Genomic DNA, 24747 nt, shown 5'->3' with positions numbered 1-24747 from the left:
TATTGTGCAGAAGGAACTTTCTTTTCAATGTTTCATCAAACAAGCTTCACTGAATAAATCATATCCAGGCTCACACATTCATCATAAGGAATTTAAATGGATTAGCCACGTAAAATAGTGTGACGACAAGAGGGTGGGAATTCTGTAGTGAGTAACACATCTCTTGACCTGATTCTCAATGCTCATCCATCTGTCAAACATACACGTATCAGAAATGAGAAACTTGCCTGGATATGTGCAGATAAGAAACACAACAATATCCACGATGAAGAAATGGTGCATCTTCAAGATTCACACCCTCCACCTCTGAGGCAAAAACAGCAATATCATCTTTGAGATGCACTGCAGTAACACATCAAGACTTTTTTTTGACTGCACCTTCCAAACCTGCACCATTTACCAACCAGAAAAACAAGTGTAGAACCTGCATGGAAGCACCCAAAACTTGCAATCTGACATTTCCTTCATAGCAGCACTGTGCATATACCTGGACTGTTAGCTTGAGTTGGCTGGGTGGCTGGTTTGTGATACCGATAACACCAGCAGTTTGGTTCAATTCCTACTCCAGTTGAGGTTACCATGAAGGACACTCCTCCTCAATCTCTACCCTTGCCTGAGGTGTTGTGACCCTCAGGTTAAAACATCATGAGTTGTCTGTCTGGAATGGGAGAGCAGCCCTATGGTCTGGTAAGACTGTGGTGATTCTATCTTTGTAGTGACAGGATTGATATTGCTACCGAGATATTGAGGAGGACCCAATGTTGGATCTCACTCCTTCAAGATCCTCAGCTCATTCCACCAAGTCAGATGACATCATCATAGTGAGTGGAGCTTATGGCACTCAATGTTAACCCTTTTCAGATCCACACACAACAATCGATGATGGCTCTCATACAGGACAGTATCACTTTCAATCAGCAGATAATAAAGGGGAGAAAAAGAGCATGTGCTTATTGAACAAACTTCAGGCAGCTCTGTGAGAAAACTGCTCATTCTTTCAAATACTAGGTACAATCTACCCTAATGTGGATTCTGTCACATCTATTGGATATCTACAGGGAAATGTCTTCACATTACTAAATGGTGCACTCACCACATCCATCGACAATGATTCCCCATTGTTCACCAAAGGCCAGAGACCAGTCTCACTCCAGATAGTGCTAATGTTGCAAATGCTGAGCTAACAGAATGTGGAAACGTGGACACGGTAAAGATTAAAAACTAGCTGGAGTGTTAACCAGAGCATTTACCTAAAAATCCGCTTTCTACTTGGGAAAGGGGCTCAACAATAGAATAGAATGGAGGTCTTCATTAATGCTTTAAGAGTTTAGTCACAATGAGAAATCTATTCATTTTGGTTAGTAGTCGCAGTAGGAGCGCGAGTAAACTCCGTCTACATCCAGTTCCCCAACTTCATAGACCAGCTCATCATCAAAGATGTCACACCAACTGTACAACATTTTAAAAAACGACATTGCAGCTCAGAGGCCTGAAATACAGCTGACGTTAAAAATGAAGATAATGTTTACTTTCTTCTTTGCTATTTGAACCATTGTGAGCGATGTCCATCAGTTGAGTGAAAATTTGTCAAGTCCCAGAACAACACACTGTCGCACCCTGACTGCTCTAGCTTTGCCATTAATATTCACAATGGGAGTACAGAGCAGATTAAAATGTGGGCAAGACAAAATAGTTCAGATTACTTATTGAATAATTTCTGGGGCGCAGCTGCTTCTGAATTTACAGAGGTAAGAAGCAAGTCATGATGCAGCATGGGGCAATGACAACCAGTGGTTGGTCTCTGTTCTCCACACACACACAAATTCTCTCAGGACTAAAGTGCTCTCTGTCAGTACACAACAAGTAGGAAGATCAAGTGACAAAAAAAGACCAGACACAAGTTACCCCATGCAGGGCATATGTGAGATTGCGAACCACTGCCAGGCACTTCCCATATTCAGTTCCAGACAGGGATCCCAAACAAAAATGTTTAATTTTAAAAGGATAAATTATCTGAAAGGGCATCAGGTTCAGCAGATTATCATTCAAAGGCAATGTGTTTTTGGCAGATTAGCTTAATGGCAAACAAACTGGCTTCCCAAAACAATAATAAGCACAAACACAGGGTCCTGCCAATCACAGCTGGCAATTAAAATCGGATGATAAGTGTTACCAAGTGTTAATTTTCATAAACTCACATCTGCAGAGCATACAGTCTTTTCAATGCTCACTGCTATTTAATTTGTGGTGCACCAGATAGGAATTCAGAAGCATCATTACTCTACATAACCACCAGATGGCTTTGGTAATTCATATTTGGAGCTGGAAGCAAGATATTTAGGCTCAGAGAAATAGAGAAGGAGGGAGGGAAGGGGTAATAAGGAGAGAGAGAGAGAGAGAGAGGAGAAGAGTAGTGCAAGAGAGGGAGAGAAAGGGCAATTAAGAGAACAAGAGGAAGAGAAACAGAAAGTGAGGGAGAATGAGAAAGAAAGGGATAAAAAGGATAACAACAGAGAAGGAGAACAACAGAGAATAAGAAAGAAGGGAGAGAAAAGGAGAAAAGGAGAAAAGAGAGAGGATGGGGGGTGGGGGGAAGGTGGTGGGAGGAGGAAGGAAAGGAAGAACAAGAGTCGGCCTAGGAAGAGAAAAGGGATAATATGAAATGTTGGGAGTATTCAGAGAGAATTCAGCATCACAAAATCAAAAAAAGTCCCATGAGAAGAGGCAAAAGGAAAATCTGAAGGAAATCAAAGTTAATCAATGAGACTTCCTCTCTATTCTGGAGGTGCTCTGTTACCGAGCCAAAGACATTGAACACTCCGGATTTGGAAGGATTCTTTTGAATGCCAGTCTTTTATAGTTGCAACCAATCAACAAAATACTAATTTTAACTGAAGAAGCCCATCACAGTATCTTTCTATAATTGGCCTCACAGGGTCAGACTAGGCGGAAGTCGCTGACGAATGAACGAGTGCCTACTTGAACATTACCCTGTCTGTTCTCTGTCAGAGCAGCTCAGCATTCCCAGCATTTTCAACTGTATTTTTGACTTTCAAAGGCTCCAGTGATACAAAGTTAAGGAAATGCACACGGCCAGTGCACATTTATTGATTCTGCATTCAGGATACTTTAGATAAACATCCCTTTCCACGTCGAACCTCATGAATGGAGCTACAGGCTCACGTGACTGCTCCATTATTCAAGATAGTTAAAGTATAGCACTATTTCATCATCATGTTACTGAAGTAGCTAAATACTAACACACAATTCTTTCCCTTCCTCCATCAATATTCATGTTCAACAAAAATCATAAGGGGCATGGACAAGGATGAGTAGCCAAGGTCTTTTCCATGGGGTGAGAGTGTCCAAAACATAGGTTTAAGGTGAGATGGGAAAGATTTAAAAGGGACCTAAGGGGCAACTTTTTAACATGAAGGTAGTACATGTATGGAATGAGCTGCCAGAGGAAGTGGGGGAGGCTGGTACAATTGCAATATTTAAAAAGGTATCTGGATGGGTATACGAATAGGAAGGGTTTAGCAGGATAAGGGCCAAATGCTGGCGAATGGGACTAGAGTAATTTAGGATATCTGCGCATCATAGTTGAGTTGGACTTAAGGATCTGTTTTGTGCTGTACTCTCTATGAGGAGAAAGTGAGGACTGCAGATGCTGGAGATCAGAGCTGAAAATGTGTTGCTGGAAAAGCGCAGCAGGTCAGGCAGCATCCAAAGAACAGGAGAATCGACGTTTCGGGCATCAGCCGTTCTCCTGAAGAATTCTCCTGTTCCTTGGATGCTGCCTGACCTGCTGCGCTTTTCCAGCAACACATTTTCAGCTCTGTACTCTCTTTGACCCTATTCTCACCATTGCCAGGTTATACTCAATTAATCAAATCTCTTCAATGATGATCCATTTATCTTTAATTGAAATCTTTGTCTCCCATCCTTTTTGCTTGAATTTGAACTGAGAATCCACTCTGGCTTCCCAAAGTTTTCCAAGCTTTCAATTAAGTCTTTGAAAGTCGCACATAAAACTGGGAAAGACAATTGTTAAAGTCGTCCTGTGAGTGAATATTGCTGAGTTTATACATCTAGACGTATGACAGACAGTTTTTATAGTATAACACATGTGCACGACCAACTCAGTGTAGTACAGGCAGTCCCCAGATTGCAAATGGATTCTGTTTTCGAGTCCATTCACTAAACGTTTTGTACAGAAGTTGAAACAGAATACAGGACAATATAACGTAGCTGTTCCTAAGTACATTGATCTTTAAAATTACATCCCTGCGCGGGACCGTGCTCATAAGTATTAGTGTTTGTAAATCAGACATTTGTAAATTGGGGACCCCTATTTAAAGTAATGTTACTGAAAGGGTTAATGCCAAAGTCTGCAACAAACTCCATCCAGTGCAATGAGGAGACAATGTGACAGAATTCCTACAGTGTGAAAGCAGGCCAATCAGCCCATCAAGTTCAGACGACCCTTGGAAACAGCATCCCACTCAGACCCATCCTATCCCTGTAACTCTGCATTTCCCATGGCCAGTCCACCCAGTCTGCACATCTTAGGACCATGGGAGGAATCCAGAGCACCCGGAGAAAACCCACAGGGGAGAAAGCGCAAACTCCACTTGGACAGTTGCCCAAGGCTGGAATTGAACCCAGATCCCTGGTGCTAACAATTGAGCTACCATGCCGCCTAATGACCAAAGAGGAGTCACAATGGATTCAAAACCTTAATGTTGTTCCTCTCTGCACAGATGCTGCCAGATCTGCCGACTTTCTAGAGTACATTCATTTCACTTGTTACATACACACACCCATAGAATGAACATGCTAACACTGACCCATAGTGGTTACCTACGGATTAAACATTTGCACTTGCAATAAGTATTACAATGGATGGTGGTTCCACGGACAATATTGGTAATACAGATAACTTTCCTCAACTACATAATGTCATTTTATCTGACACTCAATTCGCTTTTGACGTTCTTTATTTTTATCCACTTTTCAGAAGTCTCAAATAAGCACCAAAATAAATTGTGGAATAATTTCCTCCCCCTGCTCTCAAAACAAAAAAAAATCCCAAAACTGAGAGGATACGGGGGTCAGTCGCTAACATGAGTGAGGCCATTTATAGAGTATTTAACTGATGGAATTGTAACTGAAGTCACACATACTGGATCGTGCAACAGCCAGTGAAGATATAGTAACAAATTGCAAACATGCAATAGCTTCACAGCACGCAGTGAATAGTGCAATTCTGACGGTCTCCTTCCTATTGTATTTGCCTCCTTTCTAAATACAGGAGCTCAATGCCAGCAGACAGACATGCTCCTGGCATTGAGAAGCAGCTGTATAAAGTCAGCCTCTTGTTTTATTCATTTTATAACTCGATCGAACCAGTTCCAAAGAAGTATCTCACCTGTGAAGTCTTGCAATAGAGCACGTTTCCAAGCAATAAAGTAAACTCACGCTAGGCAAAGCCTCAGCCTCATGTACAATGTTGGAGGAGTGTCACAGCTGTGCCAACATCATTGTCGACTCGTTTCCTTACCCTCATCCTCCACTGCACACACCACCCCTCCCAATACACCCTTGACCCATTCCCACACTCACTTCCTTCCCCTCATAAGGCTTCCTCAAGTTAATCATTATTCCAAACAATAAATTACTACTGATTTACTACTGATTGAACATTCCTTAAGATATCTTCAGACTAGACACTTGTCCTTTTACTCAAAGTCACTGCTCTGGTGTCTGTAAAATAATATCGGTCTCTTCCTCTTCTCTATTTTCCTTGATCATTCTTGCTCAACTCTTTTGGACTCCCCAGATTACATTTTTCATTTTCTATCTTCTTCCCATTTCTACACAGCCATAGACTTTGTAGAGCATGCACAATATTGGGAAATAGTGAGGATGCATATTGAACATATTGAAGAGCTGAGATATGAGCATTAAAACAGAAACTGACAATGTAGCTCAATGTAAATATTATTTGCACCTTTGCCAACCTCACAGCTGGTGGCCAGACAACAGGCATTGGCCAGCCAGTGCAGAATCAGTTGTGGACGAGAGGCATCAGAATTATAGAATCCCTACAAGTATGGAAGGATGTCATTTGGCCCATTGAGTCCAAGCTGACTCTCCAAAGAGGATTTCACCCAAACCACACCCCCTACTAAATCTCTGTAACCGTGCATTTCCCATGGCTAATCCACCACATCCCTGGACACTATGGGCAATTTAGCACGGCCAATTCACTTAACTTGCCCATCTTTGCATTGTGGGAGGAAACCGGAGCACCCGGAGGAAACTCACGCAGACACAGAGGGAGGACGTGCAAACTCCAAACAGACAGTGGCCCGAGGCTGGAATCGAACCTGGGTTCCTGGAACTATGAAGCAGCACTGCTAATCACTGAGCTATTGTGCCACTCATTACCCTGGAAGATATTTCTAACTTCCCAACAGCACAAGCCATGTCCTGAATGGAGCCTATGTCACAGCTATGAGTTTGCAGGTTTCTGGCTACACTATTCCCGAATGGAATGATACTGTGGATTTAGTCAATTTCTCATTGCACAGGGCCTATGGAGGCCAGGAACTTCACCCTGGAGGCATACAGAAGATAGACACCTCTTACCAACTATACCAAATGACTTTTGGATGGGAATGGGAGCAGGCCATGCTAGCAAGATCTGAGGTGATACTAGGTTTTCAAGTGAAGAATAAGCACCAGGGAACTCGCAGGGACAATGGATCAACAAATTTTGGGTCTTTGGGAGGGGGACTCTGCAAGGGAAAACTGGAAACAAAACTTGTAAACATTGGGAAAACCCAAGATTTTCATGCCCTTTATGTGTTTGTATCACAGAATGGGCTTTGGGCCTAGGTTCAGGCTGTGGGTTGAGTAGGCCCATGTTCTGTGCATATTGATCTGTGGCATCCTGGCTCAAGCATGGAAAACAATATTCATGCCAAAATTGTGTGTGTGGAGAGATGAGCTGGCCAAATATCAGAATTACTCTTGCAGCACTTGTCTCTGGAGAAACAGCACCAGCAAGTGGTGACAATGGAAATTCTCACTGCCCTCTACAAGGCCAGCCAGCCAAACAGCTGCCAACGTACAGATCTCACACTGCGGGGGAGGGGGGGGGAGCTGGCAATGAGAACAAGATCGAGATGTGTCCAATTGTAACGTCCAAACTTGGGACAACTTCGGTCGGTCGTTTTCTAATAATTAATTATAAATGATCATTAAAATGACCCTAACACATTATAACTGCAAGATTAATCATGCAGCCACCTGGTTATTAATCATTGGTGAAAGCATGAAGGACATTCACAAAAATCACTAAAATAAGAGCAAAGTACTGGGGATGACGTTCCGAAGAAGTCATGTTGAACTCGAAATGTTAACCCTTCATAGGCACTGCCAGACCTGCTGAGTTTCTCTAGCACTTTCTGTTTGGGTTTATAACATCACTTCCAGCTCTCATGATGTGATTGCTTGGCCCCTCAACACTCTCTGAAATTAACAAACATTCAGCTCTGCAGGATTATTTCTATTGTCAAATATTGCAACCAGTGTTCAAAGTCTCAAAGTACCTCCCTCCAAATGGCTTGGTGCAATGGAGGGACATGTTGACCAGTAAAGCTGCTGTTAGCAGCAGGTGCTTAGACACACTAGCAAGAGCTTGGGAGCCATCATGATAATACAAAGGGCACAAGGGCAACAGCAGGATGCCCACAGCTAACTTCAATGAAACAAAGTGGGGGTGGGGGAGGAGGGAGTGTTGAGAGTATCCAAGCTCAGGTTAGGGGGAGAAGGTGGATAAGAGAGGGTACCACATTTACATTCGTTCTGCGCATCTCCCGGGAGGCGATGTGGCTGCCCAACACATGCTGCTTATAATTATTTTTGGGTTGCCATAAAAGTGGCCAATGGTACATGATTTTTGCCTGCAGATGTTGACTAATTAGTTACTTATTTTTCTGGAGTGGATAGGTGAATTCATGAAAACTGATTTCACAGATACAGAGGAATGATTGTATCTCAGCATATACTCTGGGAATCCAGCCTTGCACCTTGATCTTTGAATGGCTCAGCTGACTACCCATTCCTTTAACCAACAGCACAACTGGCTGTTATTAACTCTCTCTCCCTCTTCCCATCTCTATATCGAGCACAGATAATGGGACAAATGACCTCCTTTTGTGCGATAATCTTTCACCAATCCTACTCTTCAAAACTAGTGACAAGTTTGTGAACTAGTTTTAACCCAAGCTTAATATAACCGGGCCTTCACTTCATTCCTTGAATAGCAAAAATACTAAAAAGAGGTCAATGAGGGAAGGGCAGATGGAGGAAGGGCCATTTATGAAGGCAACAAGGAAGAAAGGGGTGAATAAGGAGAAATAGAGAGAAGAGAAGCAAAAGAGAAAATTGATGGAGGAAGTAAAGAAATCAAAAGAAACTCTTTGGGGTCAATTTAGTTGGAAATATTAGATCTTGGGGAAATGCCAGATGGCGTCATTGTTGTAACTGCACAACAGCAGCTCAGCATCAAAAGACAACTCTGTGCCAGATTATAAAATATTAGTTCAGCCGACATCTCCTTACTCACATGCACAAAAGTAATCTTTCACAAAAATATGTACTTAAATCATACCTAAAACTATTTATCCCTTAAAAAAAGTATGAATAACAATTACTGTAATGATTGTTTGTTTAGGGCCAACCTATTTATTGAACAACCAGAGTTCCCACCAGAAAATACTGGGTCCCACCCAACCTTGTCAGCACTGCTATCTACCAGGGCAGAGACTGATCAACAAACAACAGCCTTACAAAAGTGTCTGCTGCTTCAAAAAGCAAAACATTCATTTATTTTGCTTCCTCTGCCGGGTCTCGTCAGACAGTAACCCATTCCCAAGTCTCTGACAACATCCAGCACAGTGTTACACATCTTCCTCTCTGAAGCAGTGCTGGTAAATGTCCATGTCTTTTCAAAGCAGCAAAGCGAAGGTCAGCAAGATAGAAATGTGCCAGAACATGCATTTTTCGCAGCTGATGCATTATCACCTCGAGACTCCCTCAACCAACCCCCAATTCTACTACAACAGACTAATGAGACGATACAGACAGATATCTGAAAAATAGTCTTCTGAAAGCAGCAGTGAGGAGTATTGAAAGCCAAGTTACTTTGAAATTACAACACAAACAGACCATTCACCACAATCAGTCCACGCAACAAGCGTTTACACGCTACTTAAATCTCCTCCCATTCTTATGCAGTATGAGAAAAGCAAAATACTGCAGATGCTGGAAACTTGAAATATGCACAGGAACTGCTGAAAAACCTCAGCAGGTCAGATAGCATCATTGGAGAGAGAAAAACAGAGTTGACACAGAATCTAATATGATCTTCCTTGGAATTAAGAAAGGTAACTATTGCTACCAGCATCATCCTTCTCCCACAGAAACTCATTTTTTCCCCATCAAGTGAATCTATACGAACAAGTTTTGAGAAGATTTGTAGTTCAGGCTGAGGTTCTGGATGTAAGTTTGCTTACAGAGCTGGAAGGCTCATTTTCAGACTTTTTGCCACCACACTAGGTAACATCTTCAGTGAGCCTCCAGACGGCTCACCGAAAATGTTACCTAGTATGGTGACGAAACGTCTGAAATGAACCTTCCAGCTCTGCGCAAACCTACATCCTGAATCTATACTATTTAAGTAAACTTACTCCCTCTGTAGTGAGTTTTACAAATTTACTGTTTTCCACATAAAGATATTTCTTCCGTATTCTCTCTTTCATCTTTTGGCAAAGAACATCCTCTATTAATGATAGTTGTTTTTGTTGTTCTTCAGGGTGGAAGATACTCCACGATTAGTCTATCGAATTCATATCAAACAGTGATTTCTCTTTATTAGGTTACTCCTCAACTTCCTCTTTTCAAAAGCAACATGGACAGAATCTTCATCCTTCCCTGATGAGTATAACTTCACAGTTCTGCTGTTGTTCTTGTCCATCCTCTTCACTGTCTCCATATTCTTAAAATATACAAACCAGAACTCTGCAAGGAACTCCAAGTGTGGTCTCAGCAAAGGTTTGTTCCCAGATTAGCGTAACCACTCTACTTATCAATTCTACCCTTTTAGAAATAAACCCGGTGGAGTCTGGTTAGCTTTTGTTACTTATTGACCAAGTATTGTAACTTTAAACTGAAACGACTGAGGCATTAACTTGACAAGTGTATATTAAATTTAAGTCAAACAGACAGCCATAAAAAATGGAAATAACAAATGGCAAATGAGGACTCCACGTCAGCAAAATATTCCATACAGCTCAATGACAATAACTTGCATTTATATATAGCATTGTTACTGCAATAAAACATCACAAGACACCTCACAGGAGTATTGTTAAACCACACAAGAAGATAATTATATAACTAAAAACTTGGTCAAAGGGTATAGGTTAAAGAATGTGTTAAATGAGGAAAGAAAGATGAAGACAGTTACAGAATGTAGGCTTTGCTACTAAAAGAACGGTTTCCCATGGTGAAGCGATTAAAATCAGAGATGCTCGAGGGGCCAGAATGTTGCAAGAGCTGCAAGTGATTCAACTGTTTTGTGTCAGCCATAGACTCTGCCTCACTTCAGTATGTTGAATGAAAACACTATTTTCGATGTTATTAGTCCCTGAATGAACTGATTGGTAATAGAGTGGGTCGCCACCTGACATCCTCACCTCCACATGGAAACAAAAAAAAACACAGTTAGACTACAGAAACATAGGAAGCGGAATAGGCCATTCAGCCCTTCAAATCTGCAAGCCTGTTCTAGACCATTGCTGATCATCGAGCTCAATGCCATTTTTCTACACCATCTCCATATCCTTTGGTGTAATTTTATCTGGAAATTGACCCATTTTTGTCGTGAATGTACTCATTGACCAACTTACATAACATGCTGGGTCAGAGAATTCCTAAGATTCCCCATTCACTTTGAGTAAAGAAAATTGTCCTTATCTCAGGCCTGAAAGAGCTGTCCGTAAATCTGAGACTGTACCCCATCCCCTCCCCGAGTATTGGACTCCCATTCTGCCAGCCAGGAGAAAACATCCTTTCTGCACACATTCTGACTGGCCCTTTAAGAATTTTTTAAGTTTCAATGAGATCATCTCTCATCTTGTAAATGCTGGGGAATATTTCATCCATGGAACATCTCCAGAGAGTAAAGTTAGGTGGTGGAGCTAACGCAGGAAGTAAAATTGAACAGATGCCATTTTAGACTGGCAGTCGAGAGGGTTAACCAACACAAAGGTTGAGGTTTCAGTCACTATCGAGGGATTCAGTTAAATTAACTGTTTTTAACCCCTCTACCACCAACCCTCAGTAACAGCAGTGTGTACAATGTACAAGATGCACTGCAGAAATTCAGCACCTTCCAAACCCATGACCCTTCAATCTAGAATGCCAAGGGCAGCAGATACATGGGAACACCATTACCGTCAAGTTCTGCTCGAAGCCACTCACCATCCTGACTTGGAAATATACTGCCTTCACCTGATGAAGGAGCAGCGCTCTGAAAGCTTGCAATTTCAAATAAACCTGTCGGACTGCAACCTGGTGTCCTGTTACTTCTGACTTTGTCCATCTGAGTCTAACGCATCCACACCATGGAAATATATTTCCATTCCTTCAGTGTAGTTTGGTCAATGTCTCTAAGAACATTGTGGGTCAACCCACAGCAGGTAGACCACCATGGCTCAAGAAGGCAGCTCATCACCACCTTCTCAAGGGTAACTAGGGACGGGTAATAATTGCTGGCTCAGCCAGTGATGCCCACATCCTATGAGTGAATAAAGTAAAATTCCAATAAAATGCTAGGAACACTGTGAAGTGCCTTCATTTTGCAGAGTCACAAAAGAGCTATGTATGCCAAATGTCAAGGTGTGAAAAAACCAATCGTTTTCACTTAACATGCTTGGACATGTTCGGACACACGTCTGGGGCAACTACATGTTGAACTCACATCTTCTGGGCCCAAAGGTAGGGATATACTGTCCCACTATATCAGAAGAGTACTAACATCAAGTCTAAACTGAGTTTGGAGTGAGACATATTAGTCCAAGATGCCCCATTAACTCCACAGCATAGTATAAATCCAGGGCTCTTGTGGTGCAGTGGTAGTGTCCCTATGTCTGAGTCAGGGAGCCTGAGCTCAAGTTGCACTTGCTGCAGAGGTGTGCAATAACATCTGAGCAGGTGGATCGGAAAATATCTACAGTGTGAATCCAGCCTTCACGTTATTTCCTTTGGGTGCTGCTCACCTTCACACACTCCTTCCTAACCTTTATGTGACATTAGGTTATGAAGCAAGTTCTGCAAATTTCGCACAAAATATCCTCCAAATTCCTTTCCCGACTTGTTTGGGACATGTCTACCCTCCCTGCCCCAACAAGAACGAGGGAACCAGTTTAGTGACAACCCAACTACCATCACGCCACTTGACGGCCCTTAACTTTTTGGGACACTACGTTATCTGAACTTTATTCTGAAGCAGCAGCAATTTTATTCACTGAATTCTGTTCTGTGGACCAATAGTTGAGAGTACTATGCATCCTTACAAATGCACACAATATTGCATTTTTATGGAATAAAAAGTACAGTTTTGGTAAACGTGAATTATTTTAAAAATATCTACATAATCCAAAAACAAAGCATGGTACCATTACGACTTTCAACAAGACAATATTTCTGTCACAGGTGCACTTACCTTTAAAGCTGATAGTTTCTAAATTCCCATTTGCATCCAGTACAATGTTAAATTTTCGATCAGAATGCTGCAGCACTTTTGAATCCAAAGGAATTGTGTTAATTTTTTCATTTCCAAGGAAAATGTCTTCACTTTTGTCATTTGCTTTGCTTCCTGATCCACAGCATTTCATTACGCAGGGATCTTCCTCATCTATGGTTGAAGGTTTCCCATTTTGTTGAAACAGATCCTCAGAATCTGAATAACTGTTCACCATATAATCAGCAGGTTCTTCGACTATGCTGAGCAACACTTCCTGGTTTTGCAGATGTGCAACAGTATCAGTTGGTTTGGTTAGGACCTCCAACGTCCTTTTGGCTCCTTGGGGTCCAAAGTCTTCATTATGTTTAGTGGGACATTTCATTGTCATCGGCAACCAAGATGGCTCTTTTTCAGAGCTGCATTTAGATGACAACAACTCTTTGATGCACTCATTTTGAGAAGCTCCTTCTTTTAAATCCACTATGGATTGGCCATCCATTGGCATAGTATGGTCCTCAACGTTGGAATCTAATGCAGTTTCTAATAATGCGTCAACCTGTTGAGACCACTGATCATCACAAAGACAGTCCACTTCCAACTCGTCATCATTTTGCTCAGGTTCACTTTCCAACACATTTAAGTGTAGCACTTCTGATGTAGATTGAGTCTGTTCATACTCCTCAATGTCATTCAGTGACTGCAATATCTCAGACACTTTGCGACTCTGTACAAACCCCTCCTCTACAGCCATTTCATGGTTTACTCCTTCACATTCCTCATCAGAATTGAGAATCAAGTTTTGGGAACTTGCAAACATTTTGTCAAGAGAATCATTTTTCATCTCAAAGCCAGCTTCAGCGTTAGCTTCATTAGTCATGCTGGCATTAATATCTGCACTGGACTCATCTTTGCTCAACTCCATATTGCCTTCTACTTCTGCAATCTGTTCAGGGGGTAGAGGACTTCCATTATTCAGTTGTATAACGTGACAGTCCGTCAGCTGTGTAAATTCCTCTGTTGATCCACCATTATCACTCAGGGCATTTTTATCAGTAACCAATTCAACAGAGTTTTTGATGTTTTCTAGCTTATTTTCTGCAATAGGAATAGGTTCTTCCTTTACTTCAAGGGGTTTCATAGTGACTACTGTTTCACTGTCAGGACTATCATTGTTTAAAATTAACATATTGTCCGACATCTCCCTTTGTGAAGCATCCTCTTCGAAAGCGTACTCTTGATTGTGATGTAATTGTTCAGATGGTCCTGAAGTTTCCACAAGAGCTGTGTCACAGGACACGCTGTAATTATCACAATCCCCATTAGATGTTTTCTGCAAAAGTACAGTTTTCCCTGGTATATTTTCAGACTCTACCATCAACACAGCCTCCTCCTGTTGTCCTTCACATTCCAGGTATGTGCATGGATCTTCATAACCGGTTGCTCTCTCCAATTTTGTATCAGTAATGCTGTCTTGAGTAATATTTTCTTGATGCTTAAAATGCATCCCCTCAGGACACCGATCAGTCACCTCATCAGTTGGCATGCTCTCCTGTAGGCAAACTGAGTTCTCAGCTGGCATTTCAATTGGTATTTGTGCAATGGTGCTGCTACTATTGGCTTTACAACCCTCCTCAGTTCTTAAGTTTTCAACAAGCTCAACAGGTTGTGACAATTCAGGCTGTGACATCTGATTGGTTGGCACGGAAAGCGTATCCTATTCAAAAAAAAAGGAAATAGGAATCAATGGTCGCACTGTGTTGCAAAAGACATTGCTGTGCTGAGATATAGTAGTGCACCAAGAATCATCTAACCAAGCTTATTTATCACATTGGTACCAGCACAGTGTCACTTAAGTCAGCATGCTTCCCATGGGACACTCATGAGCTGTTTTTATTTTATAGAGGTGCACTTGCACAAAGCAATTCATTGCTTTGCTTCACTTCCACGCTAAAATTATAATCTAAAGTTAGAGATCAGACTCCAGGGAGTTTCAATTCCCTTTGCTCAGAAATCAGTTTGGCCCCTGATTCCAGGTCTCCATTGCAACTTTAGTGCAAGCTAGACAGAGGCCTTCAAACAGCTCCATCGTGAATACAATGTTTTTCTTTACCCCAGACTGTTCCCGCTGCCAAACCTCTGGCTAGTATTCTGCATTTCCTCCAGTCAGTGGTGCTATAAATTCAAAATGGCCCTGTCTATACACAACCTCAGCTTGAAACAAACCTTATAGTGACCAATTATGATCATTCTAAATTAGTTTTCAAGTTTCATCCATACCATCTTCCACTTTTCTAACTAAAATTAGTTTTTTCACTAAGGCTTTATATTTACTACTGGGGCATAATATAATGCTATTCAACCTGACACAAATCATAAAAATACAAAATGTGGTTCCAGTTAGAAAAGGACATCTGGTTGCTCTTAACAATTAATTCACAAATTTATAAACCTTAATAATATTGATAATTGTAAGCAATTACCACAATCCTGAAACACATAACATAATTAGCATAAGCCTAGACACATGAACCGATATTCCAATTGTGAAGATAGATTACAGTGGGACATCTGAAACCCATTAAATACAGCACCATCTGTTTTGCTGCTTATTGTAATTGCAAACCTGTCCATTTCTCTTGATAATTATACCTGATCAGCATGGCAACATGACCAAAATAAGGACATTTGAAGAAAAACAACAGGGTTAGTGGTAAACTATGAGGTCAACAATATTAATATTACACTTGTAAAAGAAAAATGCTTTTCCAAGCTCAATGGTTCGGCTTACAAATGTTCTGTACAGTGTGGAACCGAACCACTCTTAACCAGAGGGTTTCAGATTTGATCATTAGGGTCTATTGAGCTACCTTGCAGTCAGATCTGCTCAGCTACCCTTAGGTTAGCAAGGGAAACCAGGAAAATTGAAGAGAGGGTGGTGGTAGTTTGGTCGGGGTGATTTATCAAGACTCAAGTTGCTGGGTGGTGATGTCCTAGTTGTATTATCGCTGGACTGTTAATCCAGAGATCCAGATAATGGTCTAGGGACCTGGATTCAAATCCCACCACAGCACATGGTGGAATTTGAATTGGAAATAAATTGCCTCTATTTTCTCTCAAACAAAATAGAACAATATCCAAATTTCATGTTTTTGGATGAATTGTGTCTGATGTTTGATGCACTTTGTTATACATCTGGTGTCCCTGATAAAGACATTCCTTGCAAGCTTTCAATAACAGAAATGAGAATAAAGCTTTTGGAAATTGGTTCTTACCATTTCACATCTGTGAGTCTGGATATATCTCTGCAGTTCACTGATGTTGTGTTCCACACTGTTGAGCTCTGCTCCCTGGGGGTTATTGATGGTATACATGTAAACATTCAAGTGCCGTTGGTAGCGTACAGAACAGTCTTCCGAGGATGCGATCGGTGTTACGTCCCCTGCTAACGCTGCATCAGGCTTTTGCCTAAAACAGAAGGAGCAACAGTTAAACATATCGAAATATTAAATTTTGCATGATTGAAGTAACTCTTAATGAGCCAATTCATCAACAGAAAAGGACGCAGACAGCAGTTAAGGCGAGAGATCAGGCATGGAAGTTGCTGCTGTGTACAGCTGCCTTCACCCCTCAATGCGATGGTGGGAGGTGCCTAACAAACACCAGCTGCTTCCGCTGAAGTTGCGATGTGGAAGGAACATCAGAGGCGAACCCATCAGCAAGCTGCTTCTGCACATCTCCTATGGGCTTCCATCCACCCACTCAAAACACAGTTGTGTGTTGAGACAACAGAATGGGGCATAATGTAAGTAACTTTGAGCAATAAAGGCGGCACTAAAACAATATGTGCAACCATATGTGCCACGGAATCCTTGGCATTTTAATTTGCCATAATTTTTGAGCTCAGGGACAACAGACCAGGCGTGTGATGGTAAATGCAAATTTAGCCTAATTGCAGCTCTCCTACCCCAGTAAACAGTTGGGGTGCCCAATTTCCAGATTCACTTATAACCTTCCTACATTTTGAGTTGGTTAGATATGTTACCATTCCTTTGTCAATGTCACTAGGTTAAAATTCAGGAGATGTGGGCTTCACTAGCTGGGGTTGCATTTATGACACATCCCTCATCATCCTTCAGGTGGTAGTGATGAGCTGCCTGCTTGAACCACAACAGTCTATTGGGTTTAAGCATCCCCACAATGTTGCTGGGGAAGGAAGTTCTCAGATTTTGGCCCAGCGACTCAAACAACGGTGATGTAGTTCCAAGGTGAATTATTTGGAAGGGAACTTGCAGGTGGTGATGTTCCCATTTATCTGTTACTCTTGTCGTTCTCAATGGTAGTGGTTCTGGATTCAAAAGTTGCTGACTCAGGAGCTTTGCAGGGCATATTGTAAATGGTAAACACTGCTGCTACCGACCGTTCGTGTTGGAGGGAGTGGATGCTTGTAGATCTGGTGTCAGTCAAATGGGTTGCTTTGTCTTGGGGTGTCAAATTACTTGAGCGCTGTTGGAGTTTTACTCATTCAGGGAGCATTCCATCACACTTCTGACTTCGTACCTTGTAGATGGACATGATTTGGGGAGTCAGGAGTTGAGTTGGTTGCTGTAGGATTCCGAGCCTCTGACCCGCTCTTGTAGCCACATTATAGATAATAACTCTCAACTCCACTTTCTGCCTTTCTTTTCCCCCATAGCTTTCGATTCCCTTACTGATTTAAAAACTTGTTTACTGCAACCTTTAATATACACAGTGACCCAGTCTCAACAGCCCTCGATGGTAATCAATTCCAAGGTTCTGGTCAACAGCAATTCTCAGTATGCTGAATGCAGGGGATTCAGTGATGATGATTCACTGAATGCCAACACACAATAGCTACTTTCTGTCTTGCTGGAGATGGTCATTGCCTCGCATTTATGTAGTGCAAATGTTATTTGCCACTTGTCAGTTCAAACCTGGATATTTTCCAGATCTTGTAACATTTAAAATTGGGCTGCTTCAGTACCTGAGGAATTGTAAATGGTGGTGAGCACAGTGCAATCAGCAACAAAAATTTTGACTTCTGATCTTACGATGGAAGGAAGGTCATCAATGAAGCAGATGTGACCTAGAACACTATCTTGAGGAACTATCACAGAGATGTCCTGGAGCTGGGATTTCTGGCCCCCAACAACCACAACCATTTTCCTTTTTGCCAAGCAGAATTCCAATCAGTGCAGGAACATCCCCAGATTCTGACCGACTATAGCTTTGGCGGCACGGTGGCACAGTGGTTAGCACTGCTGCCTCACAGCGCCAGAGACCTGGGTTCAATTCCTGCCTCGGGCGACTGACTGTGTGGAGTTTGCACGTTCTCCCCGTGTCTGCATGGGTTTCCTCCCACAGTCCAAAGATGTGCAGATTAGGTGAATTGGCCATGATAAATTGCCCATAGTGTTAGGTAAGGGGTAAATGTAGGGGTATGGGTGGGTTGCGCTTTGGCGGGGCGGTGTGGACTTGTTGGGCTGAAGGGCCTGTTTCCACACTGTAAGTAATCTAATCTAGTCTAATCTAATCTTTGCTAGAGCACCTTGATGCCAAAGGCAGTAACTCTCACTTCTTCCCCGGAGTTCAACTCTCTTGTCCACATTGGGAAAAAGGCTATGAGGTCAGGAGATGGTGAACCCAGGCAGAACTCAAACTGAGCTCTCCACCTAGCAGTGACACAAATTACAGTGGTTAAGGAAGAAGGTTCATATCACTTTCTGACAAACAACCAGAGATGGGCAATACATGTTAACCTTGCTTGCAATATTCCTTTCCAAAAGTAAACTTTTAAAATAAAAGCCCAAATGTAACTCTCAATTGTCAAGGCTAGGCTGATGCTTTAGGGCAATCCTGACGAAATGTCACAGTGTCAAAGACTTTCAGAGGCAGTGCTGAAGAGAATTTGCCAGACTGTTGAAATGGACAAAAAAAAGGACTCCATAACATTATTCAAAGAGCAGAGAATTTATCTAGTTTCCACTCCTCATGCAGCATCAACAAGAGCAGTTTCAAAAACAAATTACTGGAATTCCAGCAATTTGTGTTTTTGTTTCTGATTTACAGCATCCCCAGTATTTTTGGTTTTTATTATTCAAATTGGTCGCTCACCTCAGTGGGGATTTTGTGCAATCCTAATCTGTGAAAGTCAACTTGCTCAACCTTCTGCATTCCTTAGAAATATCTTCCTGCTCCTCCTAATTTTATGGTACTGACATACACCATTCTAAAACATTACCAAGGACAACACACTGATTGTAAAGCTTTACCACACCCTATTCTCGCTCTCTTGCACATACACACATGCATTGCAATTTTGGGAGTTGCTTTAAAACTCTTCCCAAATTATCATTAACCACATTCTTAACAACAATTCAAAGCAATTTGCTTAACCCTGAAACTTATCTGCAAACTAATGAAAGGCACTTTATGGGAGCGTCCAATAGTGAGAGCAAAAACATCTGGAAACCAATTGGTGCTTGATGCAGTGTCCCTTTGAAGCAGATACCTGTATTCCATTCCTATTAAGAGGATGTCCATTCCATTTGCCTGGCTCCTACCAGATTCTGCAAACAGTTGCATCCAGATCATTGAAACCCCGTTGTCAATGGTGGCCAGCAATGCATCAACACTTTCAAGAACATCATGTGGCTTTGACAAACGTTGGGTACAGTCAAGGATTTTCTATTAAATGTGCAATTCCTTGTGAAGCACGCATTGATACACTACAGGTGGCGTACATGTGCAACTACTGTATCCATAAATCTATGCATTCAAAAAGTCAATTCAATAAGACAACTTAATGACAACCAAAGCTACTGATTGACATTAGCACAGTGACTGTGAGGATTTGGATCTAAATTGAAATCTCAACATGGTTCCAGTCCTTTGATCAAAATAATTTATCACAAAGTTTGTTCAAATCAACCGAAAAATCACCATAAACGAGTGCTGAATTCAGAGCTTTAATTAATGGCTGCGCCAGAGTAGGGCTCACTGTGGTATCTTTACTCTTCCACCCCAACCCTTTGAAAGTGGGAGCAGCTACAGAGGTGAAGCATCTTACTGAATCATTTTGTGCTGGAGGTAAAACTGAGATGTGTCCTAAAGGAGAACTGGGTAATTTTGAAGATCATAACATTCTTGCAGAATGTACATCTGGATCCAATCTTAATTCATGGCATTAAACTCTCCTCCTTGAACCTTATTTTGCAGAAGTAAGGTTGGACTTCTGAGGCCAAGTCCCTGGTCAGCAGAAGTCTAAGGCATGACACTGGACACAATTTGATCCTTGTACACAAGTACCTGAGCTATGGCTGACATTCAAATCAGAAGTGGCACAGTAACTTTACTGGACAGGGAAAAGGTGACATGGGGGGTGGGTGGGAGGGTCCATGTTTCGGTAAAAGAGAGGAATCTTTCCAACAAAGCTAACCTAACCACTGGGTATGTCACACAGTTTTAAATTAAACTAGCACTGAATAATAGATTAATATCAGTAAAGGATTCACTAAATAATTCTTTCACATAGCTCTAGTAACAAAAAAAAAATCAAATATTTTGGAAAGTTTTTAAACCCTGTGATTATATATTTTTAGCAGAAGAAAATATATTTGTTCTTCCTGAAGTGGTATCAACAAGGCTAGAATTACAGCCTGAGAAAGTGCCACTGGTTCGGTTTTTGCTGGGCAATTATTCATCTTGCTGGTTGTTCTGGTAAACAACAAAAATCCGCATTTATATCGCGCCTTCAGCGTGCTAAACAATCCAAAAATGCCTGACAGGAGAACCTGAAATTATAAGCCACAATAGGTCAGAGAACAAATAACCAAAAAACGCAGTGTCAGGCAGCAACATAATGATGACTGATGTGCTTCAGTGACACTGGTAGATGACTAAATATTGGCTTCGAGACCAGATATCAGGCAGAATTCTTCTGCTCTCCACCCAACTAAAAGGTGGGATGTTTTTCCATTCATGTGAGGGAATGTAAGAAGCTTCAATTTAACATCTCAGCCAAAAATCAGCACTTCCGACACAGCAGCACTCCCTCAAATACTGGAGTGGATCACCACTCTAAATTTTTTGTTTCAGTCTATGGAGTGCGACTTGCTTCCACAACCTTCCAACTGTCTGCGTGGAGTTTGCACATTCTCCCCGTGCCTGTGTGGTATCTTTCAGGTGCTCCGGACTCCCCTCACAGACGAAAGATGTGCAGGTTAGGTGGATTGGCTGTGTTAAATTGCCCCACTGTATCCACGGTTGTGCAGGCAAGGTGGATTAACCATGGTAAATGCAAGGTTGCGGGGATCGGGTGGGATGCGCTTTGAAGGGTTGGTGCAGAATCAATGGCCTGAATGGCCTCTATCTGCACAGTAGGAGTCCTGTGATTAAGGCAAGAATTCAGCCAACTGAGTGAATAATGGCAGAAAAACTTCCTGAATAACCACTGCTCCAGTTAACCCAGGCTTCTATTAGACAAAGTGCCTTTGGCATGACCACTCATTAACTAGCTTATCTCTCATAACCCCAGACTGACTGATCAAACATTTCTCTGCTCTTTGTAAAACTTTGTTTTTGGCTGGAATATTTGTCATACGATTATCACATTGTAAAAGTAATTCATTGCAAAATGCTTTAGGGCATTTAAGATCGATGATTTGGAGATGCCGGTGTTGGACTGGGGTGTACAAAGTTAAAAATCACACAATACTAGGTTTAATTGGAAGCCCTAGCTTACAGAGCACCACTCCTTCATCAGATCGTTGTGACAATGACCTGATGAAGGAGCTGCGCTCCAAAAGCTAATGCTCCCAATTAAACCTGTTGGACCATAACCTGGTGTTGTGTGATTTTTAGCTTTGTACACCCCAGTCCAACACCGGCATCTCCAAATCATCGATCTTAAATCAGTCATCGACGATGAGTGGAAAGTGATGTTCAAATGAAGACATGCACAGTTCAGATTATAGTCTCAATACAGTTACATTTCCCAATGCAGGACAAACAGGAGCAAACGCCTTAATCAGGTCAGAAACATCTTATGCAGTTGTATCGGTATCTTACAGAAAAACCAATCAGTGTTTCAAATATACAAGTGCAAAGTCTTCCAGATGTGAAAGAGGGAAGGAATTTGAAACAAAGTAAAATCAAGAAAAGGGTATTTAGCTGCCAAACCACAATTTTCTGATAATCTATCCTCTCCATTCCACAAATTTTAAACACAGTCCCCAACACTGCTACCCTTTCTTAAAGACAGTCCCATGGGTGATGTACTAATTGAACTTTCTTCAAGTGATGGATCTGATTCTAATGTCACTCAGCTTTCTTTGCGAACTGTGGAACCATTAGACTCTCACTCAGTTCTACATGAATTTCAATTGACTTCATCAGAACTCTTTCGAAGATTGGTCACCTTGTTACCAAAATCATTCCTTATCTGTTACCTGCTTCCTTTCCCCTTCCTTTGCAATCTGTTGAGTCATTGCAACCACCTTTTGTAATGCGATGAGCACAACTGTATTTAATACTTCAAATATGGTCTGACCAGTGCATTGTTAAAGATGCAACAAAATCCCACAAGATTTTTACTTCCTCTGAAATGCTAGTTAGTTCAGCTTGTAAGCACAGTCACCTCAATATACTCTACCTGACAAAGGAACAGCGCTCCAAGAGCTTGTGTTTTCAAATAAACCTGTTGGACTATACGCTGGTATCATGTGACTTCTTACATTATTACTGAGACAGATAGAAGAGATCTTGTGTAGAGAGAGTACGGAATTTCTCCACTGTCCTGATCAATATTCCTCTCCAAATCTATACTCACCTGTTGTCTGAGGGAGTCTCACTACAATCTGCAAGTAGTTTAAACAAAAAATTAATTGATACAATGCACTTTGGGATGACTCATGAAGCTGATAATGTGCCATAAAATACAAACACAGGTTTGATTGCTGTAGTCCTGTATTGCATCTTTTCGGATGCTAACGCATCTGCTCATATCTTCTGTTTTATTATTATTTCTGCAACTGCAGATTTTGTCTTGGACAGGTTCTTTGAGCAATATCCTCAACACTTCAAAAGACCACAAAAGGTGCTTACTGTGAAGCCAACGGCTTTTACGCTGTGGTTGTGGTTCATGCTTCCTCTGATGGCTGTTTCACCTGTAGCAAATTTTGCAGCTGCACCAGTAACTCCACATATAACAACTCTTCACAAACATGCAACTCAATATATTAGAGTTCTCATCACGTGGTCCTATCTTACAATCCTGAAAGATCTCATTACCTTGCTGATTATACCTTGGACATGTAGTTTACCACCAAACCTGCAGAGTGCTCTTAATAACAGTCTTGAAGAGAAACATATGCACCTTCCCTCCCCCACACAGACAAAGATGCAAAACTATAATTAATACATTTACTCAGAGACGGAATTGAAAGGGTAAAAGATCACCAGACACTGTGACGACAGGAGAATTCCGCACCCCCCGCCCCACCCCCACCATACGGAGTTATTTGGTTTTGTAAAAACCTGCTCAGAGCTGGTGGCGTTAATTTGCTACAAGCTCTCACAACTGTGGCACGGGTTTACTGTCTGGGCCAGAAAACAGCCAAAAGCTTTTGTGCAGTCAGAATGGCAAGCAGCCATGCTCAGAAATGGTGAACACTTACTGGGTAAAAAGCTCCTCGAGATTGTGGAAACCTCTCTGTGTTGCAAGATGAACGGGTGTTGCACCATCAAGGTTGGTGATACCCAGAGCCTCCTGCCCACCTGGCTGCTGGAGTAGGAAGGAAGCTAGTCTGGACAAACCCAGCCGCGCTGCAAAATGCATTAAGGTTTCCCGTGGGATGGAAGCTGAAAGGAAACAAACACATACATGATCAGTATCAGTCTCACATGGCTGTTCGTTCTAGATTGACTAGATGCATAAGTAACACCTCATCACATCACACTTTCAAATCAATGAATTACTTCAGAATTACTACACCCATTTGTGCACAGCAAGATTCCACTAACAAACGAGAGACAAGAATTTATTATTTTCTTTTCAGGTGGAATGCTCAGAAATGAGGAACATTGGCTGGAATACTGACAGAATTCCCCTCTCCCCTTTGAATCTTCCTAAAAGGACTATATAATAGTCCTCAGGAATGGTAAACGGGGTCTCAGTTTAACAAAAACAGCATCACCAAAGCAGCACTGCATCATACATTTCAGCCTTCATTACACACTCAAAACTGCAGCCAGGTTTAAAAGCTCTGACTCAGAGATGACAGGCAACAATAAAGCCACAACAACATTTAAGGTTTCAAGGTTTTCTGCTCGAGGAAAAGAAACTGATGTTGAAAATGCAAAAGCAATTATTTTAACAGGACAGCAATGGCACATTGGAAGTGTGTCGTTTGCATCATCTCAGGTGTATGTTTTGTTTCTTCCCCCCTCTCTCCTGGAATGACAAAAGATTGCCTAAGAAATGGCAACACGTATGCAAGCAAACCACGGGCACCTCAGTCCAACGGTTTTTCTTCACACAAGGTTGAACAAACTATTCATGATGAAAGTGGGTTTCATGGTCTAAAACCCCACCCTGTCCACACATAATGACAACACCCATACATGCAACACACCTCTGTGGCGCACAGCAAGAATCCTGGCTGATTTCTGTTCCTCACGAACACCTTTCTCTACTCCTCAACTGAAGTCCCAATTCAGAATCCACTGTACTGCCTCAGCCAAAATCAGCGAATGTAATTTGGGAATCATAACATGTACTTTCTGATCCATGGACTTTATCATTCCAACTGTATGTTCCTCCATCCCAAGAGGGGAGCCTTCAATGGACTGAAAAGTCCAGAATGATTATGTCCACCTTTAGCTCTGCCACTAATGTTAGGGACTCAGTC

General features: G+C 41.8%; 1 protein-coding gene across 6 annotated transcripts in view; it reads right to left on the bottom strand.

The window, feature by feature from the left end:
- Positions 1–24747, bottom strand: part of akap13 (A-kinase anchoring protein 13) — a 406551-nt gene that overhangs the window by 212882 nt on the left and 168922 nt on the right. For all 6 annotated transcript variants that reach the window (XM_072565220.1, XM_072565221.1, XM_072565224.1 and 3 more), the window contains exons 6-8: positions 23515–23698; positions 16093–16285; positions 12800–14534 (exon numbers count right to left, since the gene is read on the bottom strand). In XM_072565220.1, the coding sequence (XP_072421321.1) occupies positions 12800–14534; positions 16093–16285; positions 23515–23698 (2112 nt within the window). The remainder of the gene's footprint in view (positions 1–12799; positions 14535–16092; positions 16286–23514; positions 23699–24747) is intronic.

Source organism: Chiloscyllium punctatum, chromosome 48, assembly GCF_047496795.1.
Source record: "Chiloscyllium punctatum isolate Juve2018m chromosome 48, sChiPun1.3, whole genome shotgun sequence".
NCBI classification, from domain to species: domain Eukaryota; kingdom Metazoa; phylum Chordata; class Chondrichthyes; order Orectolobiformes; family Hemiscylliidae; genus Chiloscyllium; species Chiloscyllium punctatum.
Note: the sequence above shows the minus strand (reverse complement) of the source record. Positions and strands in the feature narration are given on the sequence as shown.